Source organism: Tenrec ecaudatus, chromosome 8, assembly GCF_050624435.1.
Source record: "Tenrec ecaudatus isolate mTenEca1 chromosome 8, mTenEca1.hap1, whole genome shotgun sequence".
NCBI classification, from domain to species: Eukaryota; Metazoa; Chordata; class Mammalia; order Afrosoricida; family Tenrecidae; genus Tenrec; species Tenrec ecaudatus.
This window is the reverse complement of record NC_134537.1, coordinates 737,678-763,671: the sequence shown is the minus strand read 5'-3', so window position 1 is coordinate 763,671 and position 25,994 is coordinate 737,678. Positions and strand designations below refer to the sequence as shown.

At 41.5% G+C, this 25,994-nt stretch overlaps 1 protein-coding gene across 1 annotated transcript in view; it reads left to right on the top strand.

Annotated features, from left to right (window-relative positions):
• The first annotated feature begins 377 nt into the window (after positions 1-377).
• Positions 378-25,994, top strand: part of PLSCR5 (phospholipid scramblase family member 5) — a 43,397-nt gene continuing 17,780 nt past the window's right edge. Inside the window, exons 1-3 of the mRNA XM_075555848.1 lie at positions 378-514; positions 2,737-2,900; positions 19,095-19,276. Coding sequence (XP_075411963.1) covers positions 378-514; positions 2,737-2,900; positions 19,095-19,276 — 483 coding nt within the window. The remainder of the gene's footprint in view (positions 515-2,736; positions 2,901-19,094; positions 19,277-25,994) is intronic.

Sequence of the window (25,994 nt, the reverse complement as noted above, 5' to 3'; positions counted from 1 at the left end):
GTCTATAAAATATCTACAGCTGGCAAATTGATAAGGACCAGTGTTTTAAAAAGTTTAATATCACCCACATGAAGCATGCATATAAATAGTAAAAAAATAATGGGAACAGAGTTTAAAATGACATAAGGGAAAGTTATGCATCTAATATGGAAACATTATACCCAACTGATCTCTCCAGCAAGCACACAGAGATAAATTCTCCCATAGACCATAATTAAAAGTGGTTGTTTGGTGCCACCAAGGTCCCACTTGAGTTTTGAAATATTGATATTAAGTATTGCTTTCTATGCTTTGTCCATGTTTTGATTCAAGTACAGACTTTGAGTAAGGAAAAATAATGGAATTAGTAAGAATTTTTATTAAGCAAAGTAAATATCATGAAACAGGAGATACTATTAGAGAAAAGTGTAAGTATAGTGCTGCTTCATGGAACGTACAGTAGACAGCAGAAGAATGAGGACATCAAGGAGGTGAAGAGGAGCAAGAGTGTAATGAACTTGGAGACTTTGGTGCAGTGAGGATTGTATCACTTGACTACCCAAAGTCGTGAGCTAGACATCTAGGAAGTCACATGTAATCAATATTGTTGTTGCCATTGGGACAGCCTGACTCATGGAGACCTCATGAGCAAAAGAACAGAATGTGCCAGCTTGGTATGCACAAGTCAATTGTTGAGACTTCTGTGTTTTCTCAGCGCCTTCCAAAGAAGGGGGATCATTTTCTAGCATATCGAACAATAATCCATTGTGATCTATGACTTACTTAATTTTCAAAAGTACTTTGGCCATGTTATCCAGAGAAGGACATGCTTGTTAAGGGACAGAGGTAACAAAAAAGAGGAAGGCCCTAGACAAGACAATTGGCACAGTGGCTGCAGCGCTCGAACATAGCAACACTGTGAGCTTGGTGCAAGCCCGGGAAGTGTTTTGCTCAGTTGTACATCGAATCACTCTGAGACAGAAGCAACCCAATGACAAATAACAACAACCTGCAAACAGGGTGTGTGTAACACTCAGAGAGGGGGGTGGCTTGTTTCCATCACCACCGACCTGGCTATCAGGATGAGCCATCTTTGAAGGAGCAGCAGCAGAGAAATCCCAGGAGCATTGTGGAAGAGCAAGTCTAAGTTCTGTCTGAAGTGGCAGAGACTGAGACCTGGTGTGCTCGAGACTGTGGCAGAGACTCAGAGGAGGTGTGTTGAGATGAGGGATACCGTCTCCTCAGCTGCGCAGCCACTATGAACTGTGAGACAGAGCAACAGAGAGTTCACTTCCTATCTGATGGAGGCAAAAGGTGGTGGCTATGAGACAGAGTGCTGCAGAGAGACATGGCTACCACATGGCTGAGAGACTGAGGATAGGCTGCTGGCTGAGGAGACCAATGGTTGGATCCTTATGGCTTGTGGTAGCCTCTAGACTTCCCTAATAAAGCCCCATAACCAAGGGTAGTGTCCAGGAGTTCTGACTGGCCACTGCAATGCATTGTCAAATGGAACCCAACATCTATAGCAGAGATGCATGGGAGGAGCGGCCAGCGTCAGAACAGATGTAGAAGCACAGCGTATGGAGGCATGTCTGCCCCCTGCCTCGTGGCCCTAGGGAAGCCAGAGGAGGTCACATATGTCCACCTTCCACTGCCGTTTATTACATAGCTTCACTTCCAAGATGCCTCTGGGTGACCTGTAACTGCCAGCATTCAAAAGGCCTGCACCCCCAGCACGCCATTGATTAAGTGCGTCTATTGACCCGGCAGCCATGCCGCAACTACAACTACACATGTGTGCCTTTGATTCAAGTCATTATTACGTATGTCTTAAATCAAGAGCAAAATAATAATGTTCTATCCGTTTCTGATTGACCACATGTTTTCTCGAAGGCAAAATAAGGCAAGAAGGCCCAGATAAGAAGAAATTATTTAATGGTTTTTCCAGCGAGCATTTAAAGACGGCCCACCACGGATTAGGGTCTACACTCGCAGCTTCTCTTCATTAGGCAACAACAATCAATTCAGAAATGAAAACTAACGCCCCTCCTATTCCCTCTACACGTGACCTTTGCTTACAAAGAAGCCATACTGCATAAAGTACATTTCAGTACTTTACCCCACTAAGCAACGGCGCCCTGATGGTGTAGTGGACGCTTTGCCTCACTGCAGCTCTCTCTTCCGCTCTGCTCTTCTGAACGATTTAAAGGCTAGGGAACCCTTTTCCTATAGGGCCACTAGGAGTAGAAATTGACACCGTAGCAGTGGGTTTGTCTTTGGAGCAAAGCCTGGGCTCTCTGGTGGGTTATGCAGTGAGCTGGTAGCCACCAGGTCAATGGTTCAAACCAGCTGCTCCCCTGGAGAAAGATGGAACTTTCTGCCCCTTGAAGATTCACATCCTCAGAAACCCACAGGGGAGTTACTTCTACTCTGTCCTTTAGGACGGCCGTGAGTTGGAATCCACTAGTGGGCAGCGAATGAGAAGAAAAATAGGCTTTCCAATGCAGAAGACTGGATCTAGTTTATAAATGGCATCAGAAATAAACACTGGACATGCGCTGCTAAATATAAATGAACGCTTATGTGATTCACCTATAGATTTAATGTATAGTTATTCTCATGCTTATCTCAGTTTCTTAAGAATTTTTCTCTGGGGGAACTCGGGCTCCGGAGAACTCACTTTCATTGCCAGCAATGGGAAGAGAAGGTGCTGTGGAAACAATGGGTTTAGCTCTCTCTGGCCTTGACCTGCAGCTACCTGGCTGGGGCGCTGTGGCTGCTTTCAAGAAGCCGGCGGCATGCAGGGCGCCGCCAGGCTGCTGCTGCAGCTGTGCAGGGGCTGAAGACGCAGGCCACTGTGGGAGCTGTGGGAGCGCCAGCGGGCCGCCCTGAGGAAAGCACCCAAGTCGATGCGCAAGGTAGATATATTTTGAATAAATAGTGGAAATAAAGAGATTTCAAAGCGGTAAAGCCGTTCTTGGTGAAGGGCATGGGGTCTCGGAAGATTTTTAGCGTCTTTTTATTGCTCGCACACAATGCGCTTGATAACTCCAATCAATCTCGCACTCTCTCTCCCACCCCAGAAACACCCATAAACACTCAGCATGAAGGACATCCAAGTGAATAGTTATTAATGTGCCCATAGAATACAGTTTTCTCATTGTAATTTTTGCCTCTTACAACATATCCTGAAATGTTTACATCAGCTGTACTCTCCTATATCCTCTCCTTTTGGGCTCTTTAAAGCAAAATAAGATTATCAATATTATACATACCAAATCAGGTATCAGAGGATTAAGACTCTATAAAGATAGATGACTTCAAAAAACTTTATTCAACTTAAATTTACTATAAGAAAATGTATAAGACAGAAAATGAGAATAAAAAATTTCTCTACACAGCCAAACCTCTGCCGTGGTCCTGTGATGCGTTGTCTTGGGGCGTCATGTGCCCTGGGCACAGCACTCTTCCTAGAGGGCAGTTTGTACAAATACTTACCCTCTACTGACATCTGTTCCCAAAAGAGATTTTCCTGAACATCGTGTATGCGCTGCACTGCATCCAGGATTACTTGCCGTTTCTCTAGTGCTTTGGGTCAATATATCATCAAACAGCAAAAAGAGGGGGTAAGAAATTTGTCTTTTGTTGGAAGCCAGAGGTGGGATCCAGTCGGTGATCTTGTCTTTACTGAAGAAGAAAAAAAAGCTTAACAGTGATCATTTTTCTGTTTTAAGGTCGCTGAGGCTGGGAAAACTGAACATGTACTGTGAGACAAATACTGTCTCCTTCTTATGACGCCTTGCCGATTCCAATGAGGCTTGCTCTGCAGGGAATAGACAGATTAAACCATTTTATTTTCAGGCAGTAGTAACTGACTCACAATTTTGTGGGGGGGGGGAGGGAATTGATATTTTGATATTCCACTAAAGTACGTATTACTTCCCCAGAGTGGAGATCATCTTATTATATCTAATCAAGGTCCATAATAAAACCATGGTACATCCTAACTGAATAAGTTAGTGAATGAGTGAAACACTATCCAGAAAAGCAGGTTTGAATAACATATTAAAGAAATGTAACTTGATGGCAAGCTTGCAAAATGTGGAAGGCCGGAAAGAGAAATAAAAGTTGCACGCATCTAGAAAGAAATATCCCAGTTCTTTAAACAGTTGAGTTTCACTAAAGAAACACCCTAGTTCATTTGAGGATTACATTTTTCATATTTTATAGGGTAACTATAAATGGCTCAGAAAAAACAATGATGGTCATATTTCCCTTATATTTATTTTATTTTGTAAATGTATATCCTGTCTTCTTCAATAATAAACAAATAATTTGAGGGTAGTTTTATGCACATAAATTGTACCTTAGGTGCTGTATAATTGCTAAAAGTGGATTTATACCTTAGCAGATCATACCTTGGGTCTCCAGGAGGGAAAGAGCTATTTTATCGCTCAAGAGTAGCTTAGGTCATGTTGGCCTCCACCCTCGGCAGTTAACTTCTTAAGAAGTCATTCATAAAATTTGCTGTGAATTATTCTATCATGATACAGGTTCTTAAGATGAGATGAAATCAGAGACATATACCAAGGTGTTCACATGACTGATTATAATCTAATTAAGACCTCTGGATGCTGCTTCCTCATAAACAAACAATTGGGAATACCCTAGTTAGTTCACCATTGCTCCACAAGTGCTGGAAAAGATCTGTGGGAATCAGAACTCTCACCCACGACTCTTGAGAATACAAACTGGTAACAAATGCAATGAAGATCAATGAGTAGTATCTAGTAACAACAAATATCTCCATACCCCATAAAATAGCAGTTCTGCTTCTGAATATATACCAATGAAGAACTGATAAGACGGGATCAAGTAGAAAGAAAATGTTTTGAGAATAACAACAAATACACCAACGTGCTTGACACAATGGATGGATGGATGGATTGGTTGTGATAAGATTTGTATGAGCCCCCGCCCCCATAAATTTTTTTAAATGAATATAAAGAGTAGAGAAGACATCCGGTTTTTGTTTCTTTGTTCGTTTACTTTGGGGATTGTGGGAAAATACTGAGAGAAATACTCTGGGTCAAATATGAAGAATACTGATGGTCAAATATCTTATTTTATTATTATTGTTTTAATGTAAGGGCTGTATTCTAGAACTGCCAAAAAGTTTTCACTTAATAAGTGGGTTCGTCACAAGGCCAGACGTCGGAGATATGCAGAAACTGTTGTGCAGTGTCACCGCCTTGGTTCCAACTCCTTGGGAAACGTCTGCCCTGCCAAGGCCTCCACTATCTTCACAAGTATGCGTACGTCTGAGCCCCTCAATGCCACCATTGTTCTGAAGCCAGCCTGTTGAGGGCCTTTCTCCTGTTTGCTGCCATCCACGGCACCAAGCATGATTCTTTCTCTGGGAACTGGTCTCTTATGATAACCTGTCCAAGTTCATGCAACAAAGTCCCACATTCTTACTTCTGAGAAACATGTCTCCTTCCCAGACATAAATAACTGTTTGTTCTTTTGGCAGCCAATAGTACTTTGAACTTCACCAACACTATTGTTCAAATGCATGGATTCTTCTTTGGTCTTCTTTAGTCAATATCCAACTTTCACATGCATATGAGATGATTGAAAATCCCCTGGCTTGATTCAGTTACACCTTATCTCTCAAAGTAATATCCTCACTTTCCAATACTTTAAAGATGGCTTGTGCGGCAGATTTTCCCAATGCAAGCTGTCCCTTGATTTCTTGACTGCTGTTTCCAGGAACAGTGATGGCAGATGCATGTAAGACAAAATCTCTGACAACTTCTACCTTTTCTTTGTTTATTATGGTGTTCCCTTTTGGTCCAGTTGTGAGGATTTTGGTTTTCTGTGAATTGAGTTGTAATCCATACTGAAGGCTACAATTCTGAATCTTCATTATCAAGTGCTTCAAATCCTCTTAACTTTCAACAAGCAAGGTTGTCATCTGCATATCACAGGTTGTTAGTAAACCTTCCTTCAATCCTGAAGCCTTTTTTTTCCCCTCATATAATCCAGCTTCTCTAATGATTTGTTCAACATGCGAATTGAACAAGTATGGTGAGAAGATACATACTAAATCACCCCTTACCTAATTTTAAACTGCACTGTTTCCTAGTTCTGTATGCCTCTTGACCCATGTCCAGGGTCCTCATGAGCACAATGTAGTGTTCTGGAATTTCCACTCTTCTCAAGGATATCCATAGTTTGTTATGATCCACACAGTCAATTGATTTTACACAGTTAATAAAACACAAGTATATTACTTTCTGGTATTCCCTGCTTTCGGCCCAGATTCATATGGTGTCAGCAATGACAGCCCTTGTCCCATGTCCCCTTCGGAATCCAGCCTGAACTACTGGAAGTTCCTTGTCAAGGTACTGATACAACCACTGTTAGATGATCTTCAGCAAAATTTTAGTTGCATGTGATACCAATGTTATTGCTCTATAATTGGGACATTCTGTGGCGTCACCTTTCTTTGGAATAGTTACATATATGGATCTCTTCCAGTTGGTTGCCCAATTAACTCTCTTCCCAATTTCTTGGCATAAACAAGAGGTTCTTCAGTGTTGAAACATTTCAATTAGTGTTCCATCAATTCCTGGAGACTTGTTGTTGGCTAATGCTTTAAATGCAGCTTGGGTTTTCTTCCTTCAACGCCATTGGTTCTTGCTCATGTGGCCTCTCTTGAAATGTTTGAATGTCAACTAGTTCTTTTTGTTGCAGTGACTATGTACTCCTTCCATCTTACTTTGATACTTCCTGTATCATTCAATATTTTGTTAATAGAATCTTTCAATATGGCAACTGAGGATTGAATTTTTTTCTTGCATTCTTTCAGTTTAAGATATACTGGCCATGTTCTTTCTTTTTTGTTTTCTAACTGTAGGTCTTTGCAAGTTTCATGATAATATTCACTTTGCCTTCTCAAGCTCCCCTTTGAAATTTTCTGTTTAACTCTTTTCATCATTTCTTCTATTTGTCTTGCTGTTCTACAATTAAGTCTCTCTTACATCCACTTTGATCTTTTCTTTCCTGTCTTCTTTAGGGCCATTGGCTTTCTTTTGTATGATATTCTTAATGTCATCCCACAGCTCATCAGTCTTCTATGATTAGTGTTCAATGTCTCAAATCTGCTCTTTAGATGTTATTGAAATTCAGCTGGAGCGGCTCAAAGTAGACTCAAGTTCTTGCAGATTTGTTTTTACTTCCTTCAACTTCAAAGTGAACTTATATCTGAGCAACTGCTGGTCTGGTCTGCAGTTGCCCCATCGGCAAATGCAGATCCTGAAGGCTCTTCTCCCACCGGCTTTTTGCCATCCACATCACTGTCAACTCTTCTTCGTAAGGCAGCTCTCCCTCAGCCACAGTTTGAGTGCATTCGGACCTGAGGGGCTCATCTTCTGGTGCTATCTCTGACAATATTCTGATTCTAGTCATTAGGTTTACAGTAACTGACAATGTTTGGATGCATGTGTAGGGCTTTTAGGGCCCAGTTCCTCGGACATGGACAGCCTATCCCTTCTTCATGGTCTGTTCACTGCATCGCTTCCAGCATCACAGCGACTCCCAAGCCACCACAGTATGACAAACTGACAGCGAGTGGTGCATGTCGAAATTAAATACATAGAATATTTCTGAAGTCATATTGTTTTGTAAAAACTCAAAAACTTAAAAATGAGTAGTGTGTGTGTGTGTGTGTGTGTGTGTTGTGTTGCAGCCTGGTTTTTATTATTTTTAATTGTTTTCCCCATCACCAGGTTATATATGCTGGTTTCAAAGAAGTGTTTACCTGTTGTGATTGCTTCACCTCCCCCTGGTGTCCCAAATGGTAAAAGACTCCATTCCAGAGCCGAGCAAGGCATTCTTTTCCTCTGTTGTTTGTAAGCTGACACGGGGGAGACAGGCACCTTCTGAAGTTCTTTCATCTGTTCTTCTCCTTGTTGCTCCAAGAAAAGCATTTCTTTTAACCTGGCTGCCTTTGAAGAAGGGACTCAGGCATCTTCATGGCCTCGAAAGGTAAATAAAGACAACTAGTAAAATTTTCCTTAGATTATGACTTAAATAATATATTTTATTAGAAGTATTACAATTAGATAAATTGATTCATGCTTTAAACAGCCTTATTTTCACTTTGGGGAACTGAACTAAAAAAAAATTTAGCTTTAAAGAATGTGATGCATGAGAAAAAGAAAGGAAGAAACTGTACCTGATAAAATGGAAAGGGTAACATGTAAACCATCTTTAGAGTTTGTGGATATAAGCAAATAAATTAGTTAAAAAATTGCAGATCAAAATTAAAATAGCCATAGTGAGTGAAAAGCAAGGATTGGTTGATGGTTTTAATTTAAAGGAGCTTGAAGAACATTTTCACATGTAAGCCAGAAAGTGTGAAATTATGTTAGTCCATTGGTTTTTCATTTCCCATTAGTTGTGTAAACTATGCTGCATGACCATTTATATAAATAATTTAACCTGTGTTATATATGGTTACATCCTAATTAATTTGTTAGACTAGTAGTGATATTTCTGAGTTATGAATCAAAAGCTTTTAAAATTCCTTTGATAGTAAATTCAATCTTAAAATCAAAAGGAAAAATCTCTCTTAAATAAGTAGATTAATTGAAAACTTTTGAGGGAAGTTAGAAAGTTTTCCCTCAAACATTTTAAATGATAGAAAGATTAGAGTGGTCTTACGTCAAAGGAGTCCCCAAAAGTTAAGGGATAGAGTTTTTTAAAGGTAGTGTTATGATCTCACCAATATTTTGGGGGGGGAATTTGAATAAAGAAGGAATTATAATATGAGTACATTATTTTTAAGGAACAAAGTATTAAACTCTGAGCTATGAAGTAAAGTTTTACAATAAGTCTTTACTGGTGGTGTTATTGGTAAAGACACGTTAACCAAGAAGATGAATGCCAGCCAATTTATAATATGCTAAGTTAAAATTTTTATCCATTTATATAAATCTTTATGCTTATTGATAAAATCCGCATTTGAAATAAACAAAGTAATCTTTTAATATTCATCAACATTTAATAGAGAGTGAGTACTGAGTACCATTGGGGAAAAAACTGAAGCAATTTTGAAAATATAAACTTGAAAGAGCAAAATCATGAATTTTAATATATTTGAGATTTTTTAATATTGGAAGATAAAAATAATCTTGACCAGTATTTTCCCCTTTCACTAAGACTCTCACTAACATTTATTCCAAAATACTTTACCACTTCGTAAAAGGAGAGTTACAGCAGCAACTGTAGCTTGTGAGGTAAAGAGTTTCAGACTATGTAAAATATTTATAAGCTAGTTATACATTTTTAAAAGAGTAGATAGAAATTCAAAGCCGGGCAGAAATTCAAAGAAGTTCCTTCTCTGTGTGGTGGTCTGAATCTTTGAAGAAACTAGTGACTAGAAAGCAATATTATGATGAAAATATCATTAATCTACAGAAATTATAGTCACGTTCAGTAATGAAAAGGACCTGGATTCAAGACTATACCCAAAGACAAAACATCAGGAGAAAAGTAATACTCGTTTTGAAACCTCCTTCAAATATTTAACATATAAGGGGATAGAACATCTATTAGACAAAAAAAAACATTGAAATGGTAGGGGCAAAACATGAAATTTCCCTTCAATCTAGAGATCTTGCTTGAGATAGCAACTCAGGTTACCATAATTTACCTACAATATTTCTCTTTTCATTTTTAAAATTATTTTGTTGGGGGCTCGTACAACTCATCACAAGCCATGCATCCATCCATTGTGCCAAGCACATTTGTACATTTGTTGCCATCATCATTTTCAAAACATTTTCTTGCTACCTGAGCCCTTGGTATCAGCTTCTCATTTTTCCCTTACCCCCGAACCTCTCCCTCATGAACCCTTGATTATTTTAAAATTATTATTATCTTTTCATGTCTTACATTGACCAATGTTTCCCTTCACCCACTTTTCTGTTGTCCATCCCCCCTGGGAAGGGGTTATAGGTAGATCATTGTGATCAGTTTCCCCTTTTTCTTCCCACCTTCCTCTGACCCTCCTGGTATTGCTACTCTCAATATTGGTCCTGAGGGGTTTATCGGTCCTGGATTCCCTGTGTTTCCAGCTCTTATCTGTACCCATGTACATGCTCTGGTCTAGCCGGATGTGTAAGGTAGAATTGGGGTCATGATAATAGGTGGTGGAGAGTAGGAAGCATTAAAGAGCTAGAGGAAAGTTGTATGTTTCATCATTGCTACACTACACTCTGACTATTTTGTCTCCCTACCAAGACCCTTCTGCAAGGAAATGTCCAGTTGCCTACAGATGGGTTTGGGGTCTCCACTTGCACTCCCAACTCCCCTTCATTCACAATGATATGATTTTTTGTTCTTGATCTTTGATACCTGATCCCATCGACACCTTGTGATCACACAGGCTGGTGTGAGTCTTCCATGTGGGCTTTGTTGCTTCTCAGCTAGATGGGTGCTGGTTTATCTTCAAGTCTTTAAGACCCCAGACACGATATCTTTTGATAGCCAGGCACCATCAGCTTGATTCACCACATTTGCTTATGCACCCATTTGTCTTCAGTGATTGTGTCGGCAAGGTGAGCACCTTGGAATGCCAGTTTAATAGAACAAAGTGTTCTTGCATTGAGGGAGTACTTGAGTAGAGGCCCAATGTCCATCTACTACCTTAATACTAAAACTATAAATACATGTACATAGATCTACTTCCCCATCATCATATATAAATATATATGCTTATGCCTGTATTTAGACCTCTATAAATGCCCTTTACCTCCTAATTCTTTCCTCTATTTCCTTTTACTTTCCTCTTGTCCCACTATCATGTTCAACCTTCATTTGGGTTTCAGTAATTCCTCTCAGTTACATTGCCCTTGATCAAGCCCAACCAAGCCTTCTACACCCTGCTTGCCAATGATTTTTGATCACTTGTTGTTCCCTTGTCCCTGGGTTTTTTAACCACCACTCCCTTTCCCCCATCTCCCCCTCTCCCATATCCCTCCTGAACCATTGGTCCATTGTTTGCTCCTCCATATTGTTTATCCCACCTATCTTAGCTAGATAACAACAGCAAAAAAAACAATGACAAAAAAAGAAAAACCTGAAAATAGTTCAAGGTCTGTTTTCAGCTCGAAGGCATGTCCAAATGCTTAATGTCACAGGATAATGCAAGCTTAGCGATCCACCTCACATATTCCTATAGACTTAGGGTTACATAAATAAATAAATTGCGTAGCAATTATTTCTCAATGGCATTTTATATAAGTGCTTGCTGCTAATTAAAAAATGGGCAGTCCAAACTCGGTCAATAACTCCTCTAGAGAAGGCCGAAAACATCCCATGGGCGTAGTTCTACTCTGTCACTTGGGGTTGCTGTGAGCTGAAACTCTGGGGCACCCCAAAAAGACAGCACTTCACGTTCTTGGGTGAGTCGGTGTTCTTTTTTTCCTTCCTATTTCAACTTGCGTTTGAATCACAACCTTGACAAGACAATCATTTGTAACATCAGGTGATCTCAATTCCAAAACGTTATTCTTTGAATGCCTGTAACCACCCCCATCAGCTATCAGGTATCAAAGAACAAAAAATCATATCAGTGTGTGCTCACCTCCCAGATAGGATCACTGAAGACAAATGCATGCATAAGCAAATGTGGCAAAGAAAGCTGATGGTGTCCGGTTATCAAAAGATAAAACATCTGGGGTCTTAAAGACTTGAAGGCAAACAAGCGGTCTTCTAGCTCAGAAGCAACAAAGCCCACCTGGAGGAAGCACACCAGCCTGTGTGATCACGTGGTGTCAAAAGGGATCAGGTATCAGGCATCATCAGAACAAAAAAACATATCATTGTGAATGAGGGGGCAAGTGCGGAGTGGAGATCCAAAGCACATTTGTAGGCCACTGGACATCCCCTTACAGAAGGGTCTCAGGGAGGAGACAAGCCAGTCAGGGTGCAATGTAGCTATGATGAGACATACAACTTTCCTCTAGTTCCTAAATGCTTCCTACCCCGACTCCCTCATCCCCACTATCATGATCCCAATTCTACCTTATGAATCTGGCTAGACCAGAGGATGTACACTGGTACAGATAGGAACTGGAAGCAGGGGAATCCACGGTGGATGATCCCTTCAGGACCAGTGGTGTGAGTAGCAATACTGGAAGGGTGGAGGGAGGGTGGGTTGGAAAGGGGGAACTGATTACAAGGATCTACATATAACCTCCTCCCTGGGGGAGGGACAACAGAAAAGTGCATGAAGGGAAACATTGGACAGTGCAAGATATGACAAAATAATAATTTGTAAATTATCAAGGTTTCATGAGGGAGCGGGGAGTGGGCGGGGGGGGGGGGGAATGAGGAGCTGATGCCAGGAGCCCGGGTAGAGAGCATATGTTTTGAGAATGATGAGGACAATGAATGTACAAATGTGCTTTACACATTGATGTATGTATGGATTGTGGTAAGAGTTGTATGAGCCCCTAATAAAATGATTTTTTAAAATCCGTCCCCCTCCCCTCCCCACGCCTTACTGCCAGTGAGTTGATTCCGACTCACAGCGACCCTTTATAGAAGCTCCGAGGCTTCCTAAATCTTGACCGGAGCCGACAGCCTCATTCTTCTCCTGAGGACTGCCTGGTAGGTTTGAAGCACCGACCTAGCGGGTAGGAGCCTAGTGCTTACTCAGCAAAGGGACATCTGGGGAGTTATAAAGAAACTCCTGTTGTTGAGAAATCAGAACGAAATGAGATATTATACTGTCCGTAAGCAGCTCTCGCAGGAGCCTGGCAGTGTAGTGGTTATACATTGATCTGTGAGAGGCAAGAGTTACAGATTCGGAAATTCCCAGGAGCAGTTGTACCCTGTGCCCTAGAGTCAGTGTGCGGTGTCACTATTGACTTGACGGCAGTGGGCTTGGCTCACAGTTGAGTTGCCAGTATTCTGATGGAGTGTAGAATTAAACTGTTGATTCTTAAAGTGCCCACTGAAGAAATGCAGCAGCCTTTCCAGGTCTTTATCCCATGGGGCTGCTCGGTGGTTTTGAACTGCCGTTCAGTTAACGGCCAAGTACTTCCATATTGTGCAGCCAGGATTGCTTCTCCTGGAGTGAAGGCCGGCATCATGCTTCAACAAGTTCTGCAGGATATTTCTGTTGCAAGCCAAAATGCAAAAAGCACTGAATAAAACCTAATCATACCCACATGATGGATGACATGCTGAAATATTTCCAGAAATTTTGAGGCACCTGTAGAGAAGAAAACATACCTTAGAGAACATAATTATGATTTTTTAAATCTGAGGAGATATTTTCATGAGTATATCATATCCAGCTCCTTTTCATATTCCCTTTGTGGTTTAAAATTCTTCATTTCCTTAAACAGATATTTTTATTACCAAGAACAAAACAAAAAATTTTCAGAAGTCATTTATTTTAGTGAAATTCTTTCAGCTTTTCTCGCAACTACTATCAGCAGGCTTCCATGTTCTTTTTGATCCGGCTTCCTGGTCAAATGGTGGTGAGGGGAAATAGATGAAACAAAGGGTGAGAGGTAGCAGAGGATAATCTGCCCTCTCAATAGGAAATAACATGTATTACTTGTAAGAAAGTCAAAATGGATAGCCCTATAGCTAATGACAAGCCCTTAGCTTCTAACCAAATGTCTAGCCATTCCAATCCTCCAGCCATTGAGAGAGAGAGAGAGAGAGAGAGAGAGAGAGAGAGAGAGAGAGAGAGAGAGAGAGAGAGAGAGAGAGGTGGTGATCCGCTGTCATAGAGATAGTTGTTGCTATGCTGTTAGGTGCCATCAAATTGGTTTTGAATCATAATGACCAATTTAATGAACAATAGAATTAAATACTGTCTAGTCCTACACCAGCCTCATCGTTGTTGCTGTGGTTACGCCCATTGTCATAGCCACACTACCAATCCATTTCCTTGATTATCTTTGCCTCTTTTACACATTCTGTACTTTACTAAGCATAACGCCCTTCTCCTGGGACGGCTTCCATCAGATAACATGCCCAAAAAAGAGACAACGTCTCACCCTCCTCATTTCTTTTTTTTTCAATTATTAAATCTTTTTATTGGGGCTCATACAACTCTTATCACAATCCGTACATACATCAATTGAGCAAAGCACCCTTATACATTCGTTGCACTCGTCATTCTCATAATTCAACTTCCACTCGGGTTCCTGGAATCAGCTCAGTTTCCCTTTTTTCCCCTCCCCTCCCTCCCCACTCCCCCCTTCCCCCTGGTCCCTTGATAGTTTATAAATAATTATTACATCTTATCTTATACTGCCCAGCGTCTCCCCTCACCCTCCTCCCCATTGGCCATCTCCCAGAGAGGAGGTTACACATAGATCTCCAAGATCAGTTCTCTCTTTCTACACCCCCTTCCATCCTGGTGTCGCCACTCCTACCATGGGTGTTGAGGGGTTCGTCCGTCCTAGATTCCCTGTGTCTCCAGATCCCTACTGCACTGCTGTACATCCTCTGGTCTAACCAGGTCCGCAAGGTAGAATTGGGTTCGTGACAATTGGGAGTGGAGGAAGCGTTCAGGAACTAGAAGAAGGTTTTGAGTTTCATTGTTGCTACACTGAACCCTGAGTGACTCATCTCCTCCCCACTAACCCTCTGGAAGGGATGTCCAGCTGTCTACAGATGGGCATTGGGTCTCCAACACGCACTCCCCCTCATTCACGGTGATGTGATTCTCACCACCACCCCACCTTTGTTGTTTGAAACCTGGTCTCCTCTGCCCTTCACGATCACCTATGTTGGTGTGCTGCTTCCGTGTGGGCTTTGTTGCTTCTGGGCTAGATGGCCGCTTGTTTGCTTTCAAGCCTTTAAGTCCCCAGACGCTATATCTCTCAGTAGCCGGGCACCATCAGCCTTCTTCACCATACTTGCTTATGCACACTTTCGTCTTCGGCGATTATATGAGGAAGATGATCACACAATGATTGTTTTTGTTCCTTGGTGTTTGCTACATGGTCCATTCAACACCTTGTATTCGCTTAAGCCGTGTGCGTCTTCTCTGTGGGCTTTGTTGCTTCTGAGCTAGATGGCCACTTGTTTGCCTTCAAGCCTTTAAGGCCCCAGACGCTATATCTTTTTGATAGCGGGACACCATCAGCTTTCTTCACCATGGTTGCTTATGCACATGTCTGTCTTCAGTGATCATGTCGGGAAGGTGGGTATCATGCAATGACCGTTTAGCAGGGGGAGGTGCTATTGTATTGGGGGAGTATGCGTGAGGAGGTCCAATGTCCATCTGCTACCCTACTACTGAACCTATAAATATTTGCACATAGGTCTATTGCCCCCATAATCATAAACATATTTACATATGTACGTGTCTGTATTTAGGCTTCTCTGTGTGCACTTTGCCTCCTACTCCTTTCCTCTATTTCCTTTCGCTTTCCTCCCATCCCACTATCATGTTCAGCCTTCATTCTGGTTTCAGTAATTGCTCTCAGTTACCTTGCCCTTCGCACTCCCTACCAGTCCTCCCCTCCCCTCCCCGCTCTGGTTTTGAAGCACTCGCTGTTTCCTTGTCCCTGTGTTAGGCGACACCTCCTCCCTTGCCCTACCTCCCAAGCTTTCATGTCCTGAGGAGCAGTCGGGCTACTCTTCTTCCAAGACAGATGTGATCCGTTTTCGTTAGTCCATCGTATGTCGTAATTCAAAGGCATCCATACATTTCTAGGCATTTCAGTTCATTTCCCAGCATTCCCATGCATCAGAACTGATTAAAATACCAGGACTGATACTGTATGCATGTTAGCCTTCACAGTGACACCTTGACCTTTTAACACTTTAGAGACCATTTGCAGCAAATTTATCCAATCATTTTTTGACTGCTGCCTCCACGGGTATTGGTGATGATACAATGTAAAATGAAATTCTTGATAACTTCAAACTTTTATCTATTTATTTATTATGATTTTGTTTATTGGTCCAGTTGTGTGGCAACTTTTGTTTTTCTTTTAGTTAAGGTCTAAGTCATACTGAAGGAGTTGTGGAATTTGATCTTCATCAGTCATGTGTAGTCAGCGTTGACTAGAGAAACAAAGTCATAGACATTCATATGTGTATAAGAAAGAATTTATATAAAAGAGCAATTGTATTTATAAAATCATTTTATTGGGGGCTCATACAATTCTTATCACAATCCATACATATATCCATTGGGTCAAGCACATTTGTACATTTATTGCCATAATCATTCTCAAAACATTTGCTTTCTACTTGAGCCCTTAATATCAGCTCCTCATTTTTCCCTCCCTCCTCACAGCCCCTTCCCTCATGAACCTTGATAATTTATAAATTACTATTATTTTTTCATATCTTACACTGTCCAATGTCTCCCTTCATGCACTTTTCTGTTGTCCATCCCCCAGGGAGGTTATATGTAGATCCTTGTAATTGGTTTCCCCTTTCTACACCACCTTCCCTCCAGCCTTCAGGTATTGCCACTCTCACCACTGGTCCTGAAGGGGTTGTCTGTCCTGGATTCCCTGTGTTTCCAGTTCCTATCTGTACCAATGTACATCGTCTGGTCTAGCCAGATTTGTAAGGTAGAATTGGGATCATGATAGTGTGGGGAAGAATCATTTAAGAAGTAGAGGAAAGTTGTGTGTTTCATCGTTGCTACCTTTCACCCTCACTGGCTCATCTCCTTCGCATAACCCTTCGTAAGGTGGTGTCCAGTTGCCAACAGATGAGTTTTGTGTCTCCACTCTGCACTCACCCTCATTTACAATGATATGACTCTTTGTTCTTTAATACTTGATACCTGATCCCTTCGACACCACGTGATCGCACAGTCTGGTGTGCTTCTTCCATGTGGGATTTGTTGCTGCTCAGCTAAATGGCCACGGTTTTATCTTCAAGACTTTTAGACCTCAGATGCTTTACCACATTTGCTTATGCACACATTTGTCTTCAGTGATCATATTGGGAATATGATTTTTTGTTCTTTGATGTCTGATACCTAGTCCATTCTACATCTCGTTGTCACACAGGCTGATGTGCTTCTTCCATATGGACTTTGATGCTTCTGAGCTAGTTGACTGCTTGTTTACCTGCAAGCCTTTAAGACCCCAGATACTATATCTTTTGATAGCTGGGTACCATCAGCTTTTTTCACCACATTTGCTTATGCACACATTTGTCTTCAGCAATTGTGTCGGGGGGGGGGGTATGCATCATGGAATGCCAATTTAATAGAACAAAGTGTTCTTGCATTGAGTACGTACTTGAGTGGAGGTCCAATGTCCAACTGCTGCCTTAATACTAAACCTATAAATATATGCACTTAGATCTATTTCCCCACCACCCTATATAAATATATTTACATATGCACATGCCTGTATTTAGACCTCTATAAATACCCTTTGTCTCCTAGTTCTTTCTTCTATTTCCTTTTACTGTCCTCTTGTCCCACTATCATGCTCAGCCTTCATTTGGGTTTCAGTAATTTCTCTCGGTTGCATTGCCCTTGCCAGGCTTCTCACACCCTCCTTGCCACTAATTTTGGATCACTTGTTGCTCCCTTGGCCCTGGTTTGGTCAACACCACCTCCTTACCCCCATTGCCCATGTCGCCCTGGAACCATCGGTCCCATTGTTTTCTCCTGCAGACTGTTCATCCAGCCTATCTTATCTAGATAGATCTGCAGATATAATAATATGCACTCCCAAAAAACAAGGCGTAGCAACAAAAGAGAACACAACGATGACAACAAAAAAGAAAACCAATGACCTGTAAAAGAATAAATTAATTTTTTAAAAAGAAAAAGAAAACATTTTAAAAATAAAGAAACACCTGTAAATAGATCAAGGTCTGATTTTTGACTTCTAGGCGTGTCCTCCAGTCAAGTCCGATGAGGTGCCACGCTCTGGTTCCCGAGTCTGTCCTTTGCACTCCCTGGGGAGCTCCCTGCGGAGCTCCCTGCTCTGCTTCCTCCATTGCTCTGCCACATGCCTTTAGTGTTTTGCATCAGTGTCTTGGGGTCAGACAGGGCCAATCCCGACACTGAGTCCCCAGTGTTGTCCCCCGAAGGGACATGGGCCAGCGAGGGACATCATGTCTCATAGTGGGATCAGCCATATGGTCCACTCTGTGCATTGGCTGTTCAGAGCGGGGATATGGTCCTCCAGGTCTGATGGCCAGGACGTGCTCCCTTCTCTCTTCCTCCCCGTTCATTTGCTCCCATGTGCTCTGATCAGACATGTCCCTCTCCCCAAGCTGAGGCTTCCTCTGGGGTGAAGGGCAGTTGTCCACGTAGGTGGTATGGGGGCCGAACCCTCAGGTGCCTCCACTGGCTCCCCTCTCCATGTCGGCTGGCTGCATTCACATCCCGGAACACTGGATTTAATTCTGCTCCTTCTTTCCCTGTGGAGACACCAAAAATACCACGCCTTGGGTGGGTCAGTGCCCTATTCCCCTGTCATACATCTCTCTTTTTTTTCCCTTTCCTCCTCTCCCCCCCATTTTAATGGAGAGCAATTGTATTTTGAGAAAACATCCCAGCCCGGTCCAGATCAAATTCATAAATCTGATATTAGCCTATATGTCCAATACCAATCTATAAATTCTTTTTCAGACACACACACAACACAGGCAATGGCATTGAATGCAGGAAGATCACAGGTCAGTGGGTGGAAAGTTTTGTGGAATCAGTGGTGGTGGAAGCCACTGGCAGGGGGTCTCCACGTGGCTCCTCCAGCTCTAGGGCTCTAGCATAGCTCCATGTATCTTCCTGTCATCAGGAAGACAAAGCAGAGAGCCTGAGAGTATCTGGCCTCCAGTGAGCTATTTATTTCCATCATGTCTCCAAATGAGGTCATCAAGCTGCGACCTGATTAATAAGCTAGGCTCCACCTCTTCACAGGTTGACAGATTATGTAACTGCCACAAGCAATTACTTCAAGTCTAGGAAATCCTATGGAACAGTTCTATTCTGTCTTAACAGAGTTCCTATGAGTTAGAATTCGCTCAACAACACACAATAGCAGAAAAACTAAATATGAAATAAGATTTTCATTCTTTTGTAGATATCCAGAACAATAAAAGCAGAGACTCACCTGGTTTCCTTCCTGGAGCTCCACGTACTGATCAAAGCCTTCGTGCCTCATCTATCATTCCAAGGAATGAACTGTGGCAACCCGATATCCCTCTGCCAGGCAGTCTGCCATCAACAGTCAATCTCCCTCCTGGACTGGAATACTTAAGCCAGGTGCTTTGAGTTTTCTTGGTTCTTAAAGTTTTCAACCAGAAGTTTACTGAAATGAGAAGTATATTGGAATGACAAAATATTGATTTTATTTATTTATATTATATAGGAAGACATGTATTTTATTACTGGCTCTATTTTCCTTTATGTACTTGACATATGGACAAGACTAAATTTTTCTGATTGAGCTGTTTAGCACATTTGCCCTCCCCTGTTAGTGTTCAAGCGGTTAGTGCATGTATCCTCCAGGAATGGTCTATTGTGTCTAGTCACACAGCTGGTTCATGCATGTTTACTGAGTACATGCTTGAGTCAAAGCACACGAGAAAAATAGAATCCTGTCAGACTCTTGCACCCCAAACACTGTGCCACCGATTAGGCAATACCAAAACAATGATGCAGAAAGCATCGCTATGTGTGAATGTCACATAAAGGCCCAATTGCAAGGATGCAGCCGAGCATGCCAATGGGGTGCGGTTCTGCTCTGATACCCAGAGGTCGGATTAAGTCAGAATGGACTTGACAGCCATGGGTGTGGTGGGGTTTTTTTTGTTTTGTTTTTTTGCTCTTTTGTTGTTGTTAACAGAGGATAAAAATGTTACTAAGGCTCCAGATACTTAGGAGAGATTTTGACAAGGTCTTGAGATATTAAGGTCTCTCGATGGATGTTAAAAAGAAGATGAAAATCCAAGGAAAGTAATTTTTTTCTAGATCATGCTATTGTGTTCTGATATTCTGCAGCTATAGACCAATTTACTTTAAAGGTTGTATCGCTACTTGGCAAAGACATTATAGGCGTGCAGGTGATGTGGTGTTTAGAGTGCCCAGCTTCTGATCAAAAAGAAGATGGTTGGATCTGGCCAGACACTGCATGTGAGAAAGAAGTGGCTGCCTGCTTCCGTAAAGGTGTGTAGCCTTGGAAACCCTGTGAGGCCGTTCTCTTTCCTGTAGGCCCATCACTAAATTGACTCAAAGGCAGTGGGTGGGTGATTTTATAGTCCCGGTTCTAGTAATCGGTGGGTAAACAATGCTTTAAGCATCATACCAAACCCATCAACAAATGTCACCATCTGATTTCTGGGACACCTAACACATGTGGTTGTTCCTTTTGTATTTCATCTCACAAAGATTAAAAAATACACGCACACTAATATTGAGATGTCAGCACATCTGCTGCAATTTTCAGCTTATTTGGCAGCCTTTCAAACTACAAAGTCTATCTCCTTTATCAAGATCAAATCTCTGTGTTAATTCCCTTAAGGTACAAGAGATTTCTGCTATGCCTGATAGGGTGAAAGCTGTATACAGCATATGTTCTTTGGAAAATGTTTATGATTGCAGATGCCTTATCCAGAAACCCACTGGCAGACAAATGTACTGTAGAGACCAGCGAGCACAGGGAAATATGTACACGAGCTGGGAAAGCGAACCCACCATCTTCCATCTGCAGAAAGGATCAGCTGCAATTGCTGACGAGAGTTGATTAACTGCTGCAAGCTGTTTGGGAATGTTGTCAGACAAGCTTCTGCCAAGTATAAAAGTGATATTCCAGTGCCAGAGGGCTGAGGTTGATGATCACATATGGTCATCACATAGTCTTCTTCCACCCATGAATGATGGCGCACCCGGAGCCAGATGCTTGACAGGGATACTTTTGCTTTTCCTTTTACATTGAATAAATACAGATAGGAGCCCACTGGCTTCAGTTGTAATGTGCAGTATGACTCCAAAAATGTACCTCTGGGAATCTTTTTCAGAAAATGAAACTATACTACCAATGGGCAAATATTTTTCAAAGAAAATTTTCTTATTTTTCACAAGAGAACACTTATTTTATTTGCTTTCAAGAGTATATGTAGCAGAACTAATGGCCATTTAAAAAATTATATTCTGCAACTCTGTAAGTGACACAATATAAAATGAAATTTTATGTGTTAACATTTATATAAAAGCCACCATAACTAAGTTATGAATATTTGAAAAAAACATTCTTCAAGTAATTAATGGAAAAACATATACATAAATCCTCTTAAATAAAAAAAGAGAAAAACATAGGAAAATTATACATTCTTTCTAAAAATCAATTCCACTCATTGACTGATAGAATCTTGTTTCACAACAATTTGAAACTCCCCAGAAATCCTCCCACCCCAATAATAAGACAGTAAAATGTATGGGGCCAGTGGAACGCAACAATAAAGCATGAAATGCGGAGGAGAATGTGCTGCCTGTGGTGTATATGATATCTGCCACTAGTCCTTGACCCATGTATGTAATGCAACCACTACTCTCTTCTAGTTTTATTTTTGCTTTAGTAAATTAAATCTAAGAATAAAAAATTACAGATTCTCTTTTCATACGGTATAGACATACTCATAATAGGCAACATCAACATTTACCCCTCAGTATTAGTTGCTAATAATTTTTATAAGTTGTTTACCTATCAAAAAATTCAAAGGCACTGCCATCTGTCAATTCTGACTCATAGCGACGCTATAAGACACCTATGGGTAAGACTAAGTCAACACCCAGCTCACTGTCATTAAGTCAACTCCTACTCATAGGAAGCCTGTAGGACAGAGTGAAACTGCTTCTTTGGTTTCTGAGATTTTAAATCTTTATGGGAGCAGATAGCCTCAGCATTCTCCTGAGGAGCTACTGGTGGGTTTGAAGTGCTGACCTTGTCGTTCTCAGCCCAACATATAAATTCAAACCTTAACCATGAACCAGTAGTTCTTCCTCATCTTCCTACTTAGATCCATTGCTAAATACTCACCTATATCCTTTATAAGGCTCACTCATTCTTTTACCACAAACCCCTGTTTCCCTCATGAAAATAGAACTGGTACTATTTTACCAGTAAAGGTAAAAAGGCTTTTAAGAAAAAAAGACTTGTACTAATTTATATTAAAAATTAGGGGTTTTGCTATATTGTCAGAATACATTTTGCAATATCTTAGATCATAAACTCATTTGGAGGAAAAATTAGGGAGAAATGTATGAACATTTAAATAATTCCTAATCTTTAGGAAATATTCACATTTTTACCAATATGAGATTGAAATAGATGAAATTATATTAGTTATGCCATCTCAGAGGAATCATGTAGCTTCAAATTTGTGAATCCATTGAGCAACACTAAATATTAGTTTTAACTGTCTTATTTTAACAGGTACCAATGGGGCTGGTGATTGATGTGCGAATATAATAACATACAGAAAATTTTAAGGTGAGGCAGGAAAAATGAAGTCTTAGAAAATACAATGATCAGCACTGTATTCAGTGTTCATGATTTTGTCTGGTGGATTTTCAAGTACTGAATATGAAATTTTTAATATGCCCAAAGGAAAAATCATTCTAAGAGCATATTTTTTTCTATTCCCTTAAAAAGGCAACATTTATGTGTGCACTTTCAATATCATATGTCTCAGCTATCTAAAGTGTCACTCTGAGTAGATCCTAACTCATTGGCAGTAAGGGAAATCTGCAGAAAATATATCTCTGGAAATTACTTCATTTCTAATTGTTAAAGCAAAATTTATTATGTCATGGATTTAGTGGTAAGACTCTTTTCCTCCTTCAATTGGTATTTTGTTGGCATAAGCAAGCTTTCTGTTTTTCTAGCCCCAAAGTAGCTAAGAACAAGATGCATGGAATAATCTTGTTCAGATTTATGAAAGGCATTCCATCACTAAGAGGAATGAATTGTCCCATGACAGTAATGGCTAAAGTGTCGTGTAAACTTGGCTGGGCCGTGTTTCTCAGTGATTTGTTTGCTTATGTCATGATGTAATTTGGTATTTATATTATGTTATAATCATCCCCGGATATGATCTGATCTAATCAGCCAAACAATTGTTAGGAAAGTTTCCACAGAGGTGTGGCCTATATCCAATAGATGTGTGTGTGTGTGTGTGTGTGTGTGTGCACGCCCATGCGTATTGTTGCTCATTGCTGTCAAGCTGATGCTGACTCACAGCACCCCTATTTCCAACAGAACCCTGTGGAAATCCTTCTGGTCCCCTGGCATTCTCACAATTGTTCTGTCGAAGTCCATTGTTGCAGCCACTGTGTCCATCCATCTCCTCGGTAGTCATCCTCTTTCACCACGCCCTTCTTCTTGATGAAGCCTGCTGTCCTTTTCCAGGGACTGGCCTCTGCTGATAACATGCCCCACGTATGCGAGGGCTCTCCATCTTCCCTTCTACGTAGCATTCTGGCTGCGCCTTTTATAAGACAGATGTATGCCATTTGCTCTTCTGGCAGCCCATGGTACTTTCAATATTCTTCACCGACAACCTAATTTGAATGCACCTATTCTTTTCCAGTCTTCCTTATTCAATATCCAACACCTAACCCACAGCACAACCAAGGCTACACACACACATCCTCAAATTGTAATACTGAAAAATTCTATTTCAATGGACAAATTAATGAATTCTGTAAGACACATCAAAAGAAGACTCATTGTCACCATCCCCCAAAAACCTGGTCACTAATCAACCATGTTGGAAGACAGCATATGGTCAAATATGGTGAAAAGGTTTCTTAAGTTGATAAAAGCAAAAATGTCACTCTGAAGACAGGTGCTTCAGCCAAGCCCCATCTTGGGTCGCTTCATAGGCATGGAAAGCTGGGGATGAGGGCGACCCAATTAGCAGCAGTGGCGTGGAAGTCTGCTCGTAGCGACGAGCATCTAGTATGTCACAGCACCCCAGACAGACAAATTGGTCTTGGATGAAATACAGGCAGAACCCTCCTTAAAATAAGGTATGAGTTTGTGTTAGGTACTTTGGACATCAGGAGGAAGCAGCCTCTGGAGACAGACATTAAGCTCTGTAAAATGTCGTGCAAAGCAGGGAGACCTCAAGGAGATGGGCTGGCTCAATGGGCTCCAGAATGGCCTCCTCCACAGGGAAGATTGTGCAGCAGCTCAGGAGTGGCCGTGCAGCACTCTCTTGTACACAGAGTCCCTGAAAGTCAGTCTAGCAGCCACAGAGAGGCGTCACTGGTTGTTCTTCTCTAAAGGACGCTTGTAAGACATTTGATAACAAGAATAGTTCTAGAGAGACAACAATTGTGAGGCTGAGTTTTCTACAGCGGACCTCAAATTTGGCTAGTCCTAAAGGAGAGGTAACTAACTGCCTGGAATAGTAAAGAGGGCGTTCCTAATCCAGATAATGAGGTAGCAAAAGCAATCAACAAATATCACCCCTAATAAGTATATTTGGAAGAAACAGGGCTCAAAATGATTAAATAATGGATACTTTTCTACAATTTTGTCACCATGAGAAGTATAATTAAGCTGGTTGGTTCTTCCGAATGACTGGATGAAAGGGCGAAAGAAAGAAATGAGCTCAGGGTCTCAGACTCACAGCTCCAGTGACTGGGCCTGAAAGTTTTCATTTTTGTAGTAGCAGGACTGGTATTGCAGAAAATCACGTCCAGAATCATTTTCTAACACTTGTTAAGTTTCAAGGCCAACTGAATTGCTAACCTCAAATAGTGTCTGATGTTGCAGAAATTAGCTCCTGAAACTTCGGAGGAGGGACATCTGGGTAGAAAATCCAGAAGATAAGGATGTCCGGGCTGCGAATTCCATTGAATCGCTCCTGCCAATAGCACAGTCCCTCCTGTCTAAAGAAGTCACTCTCTGGAAGCTCTGTCCGACATGGCACCTAGGACCTTGCCTGGGGAGGAGCCCGGGGGGCTGCTGGGAATGCACTGGGCTGCTAACGCTAGGGTCCACAGCTTGCACCTCCCGACTGCTCTGCGGGAGAAAGATGAGCCTCTCTTCTCTGGTAACGATTTGCAGTCGCTTTTGTTCAAAGTTCTACTTGGTTCTATGGGGTTGCTAAGTTAGAATCAACTCAATAGTAGTAAATTGTTTTGTTTTACATTTTCCTGAACCCTTCCTGTTCCCCAGTTCCAGGATGCATAATTGGAAGAGATATACTCAGCAACTGACATAACCACCACAGTAAACCCCTCATGAGTGGAATAAGGGCAATTAGGGTAAGGAAATCCAAGTTGAGGTCCTAGACCCTGAAGTAGATAGAAGACATTGCTGAATGTTCCTGAACCCACCTCTACCATCCATTTTTGCTTCTGGGCTGGTGACTAGACAAAAGTCCCAGTGAACTCCAAAAAGGAGTGGCCTAAGAAGAGGAATGCTACACTCTAAAAGAACTGCTTAGTTTGTCCAATCTGAAGACTATCTGTGGAAATGGCTGCTGACATTGTGAGATAATGGTACAAGGAACATAAAGCTGGATCCGTTTGACTTTCTTGATATGGGCCCACTCAGCAGAGTGTTCAGTGTTTCAGTTAAAAGGTCTAGTTGTTTATCTGGTTAGTTCAGTGAAGCATTGATTTTGTGGTGTTTCACTGTGAAGTAGCACACTCACCCGGGCATACGTACAAGCTATCCAAAGCCTCTGGAAGCTGGCATGTAGGAATAAATTCATCGGGTTGGACACACGGCCTACCCATGAAACACCCCGAGGACACGATGGTGAGGAGAAATCTGTGAAGGGAACCGCAGCTTCCGTGCTGATTGCCGTGCCTGCTCGTTTATGTAAGTCACATTTGGCAGAGGGGACTGCCCTGAGTAAATTAAGCCACCTAACTACAATGGGACGCACTGGACCTGGGATGGGCCAGTGTCAGCTCTTCATTAACGAAGACGTTGAGTGTTGTTATCGTAATGGACAGCAAAGCC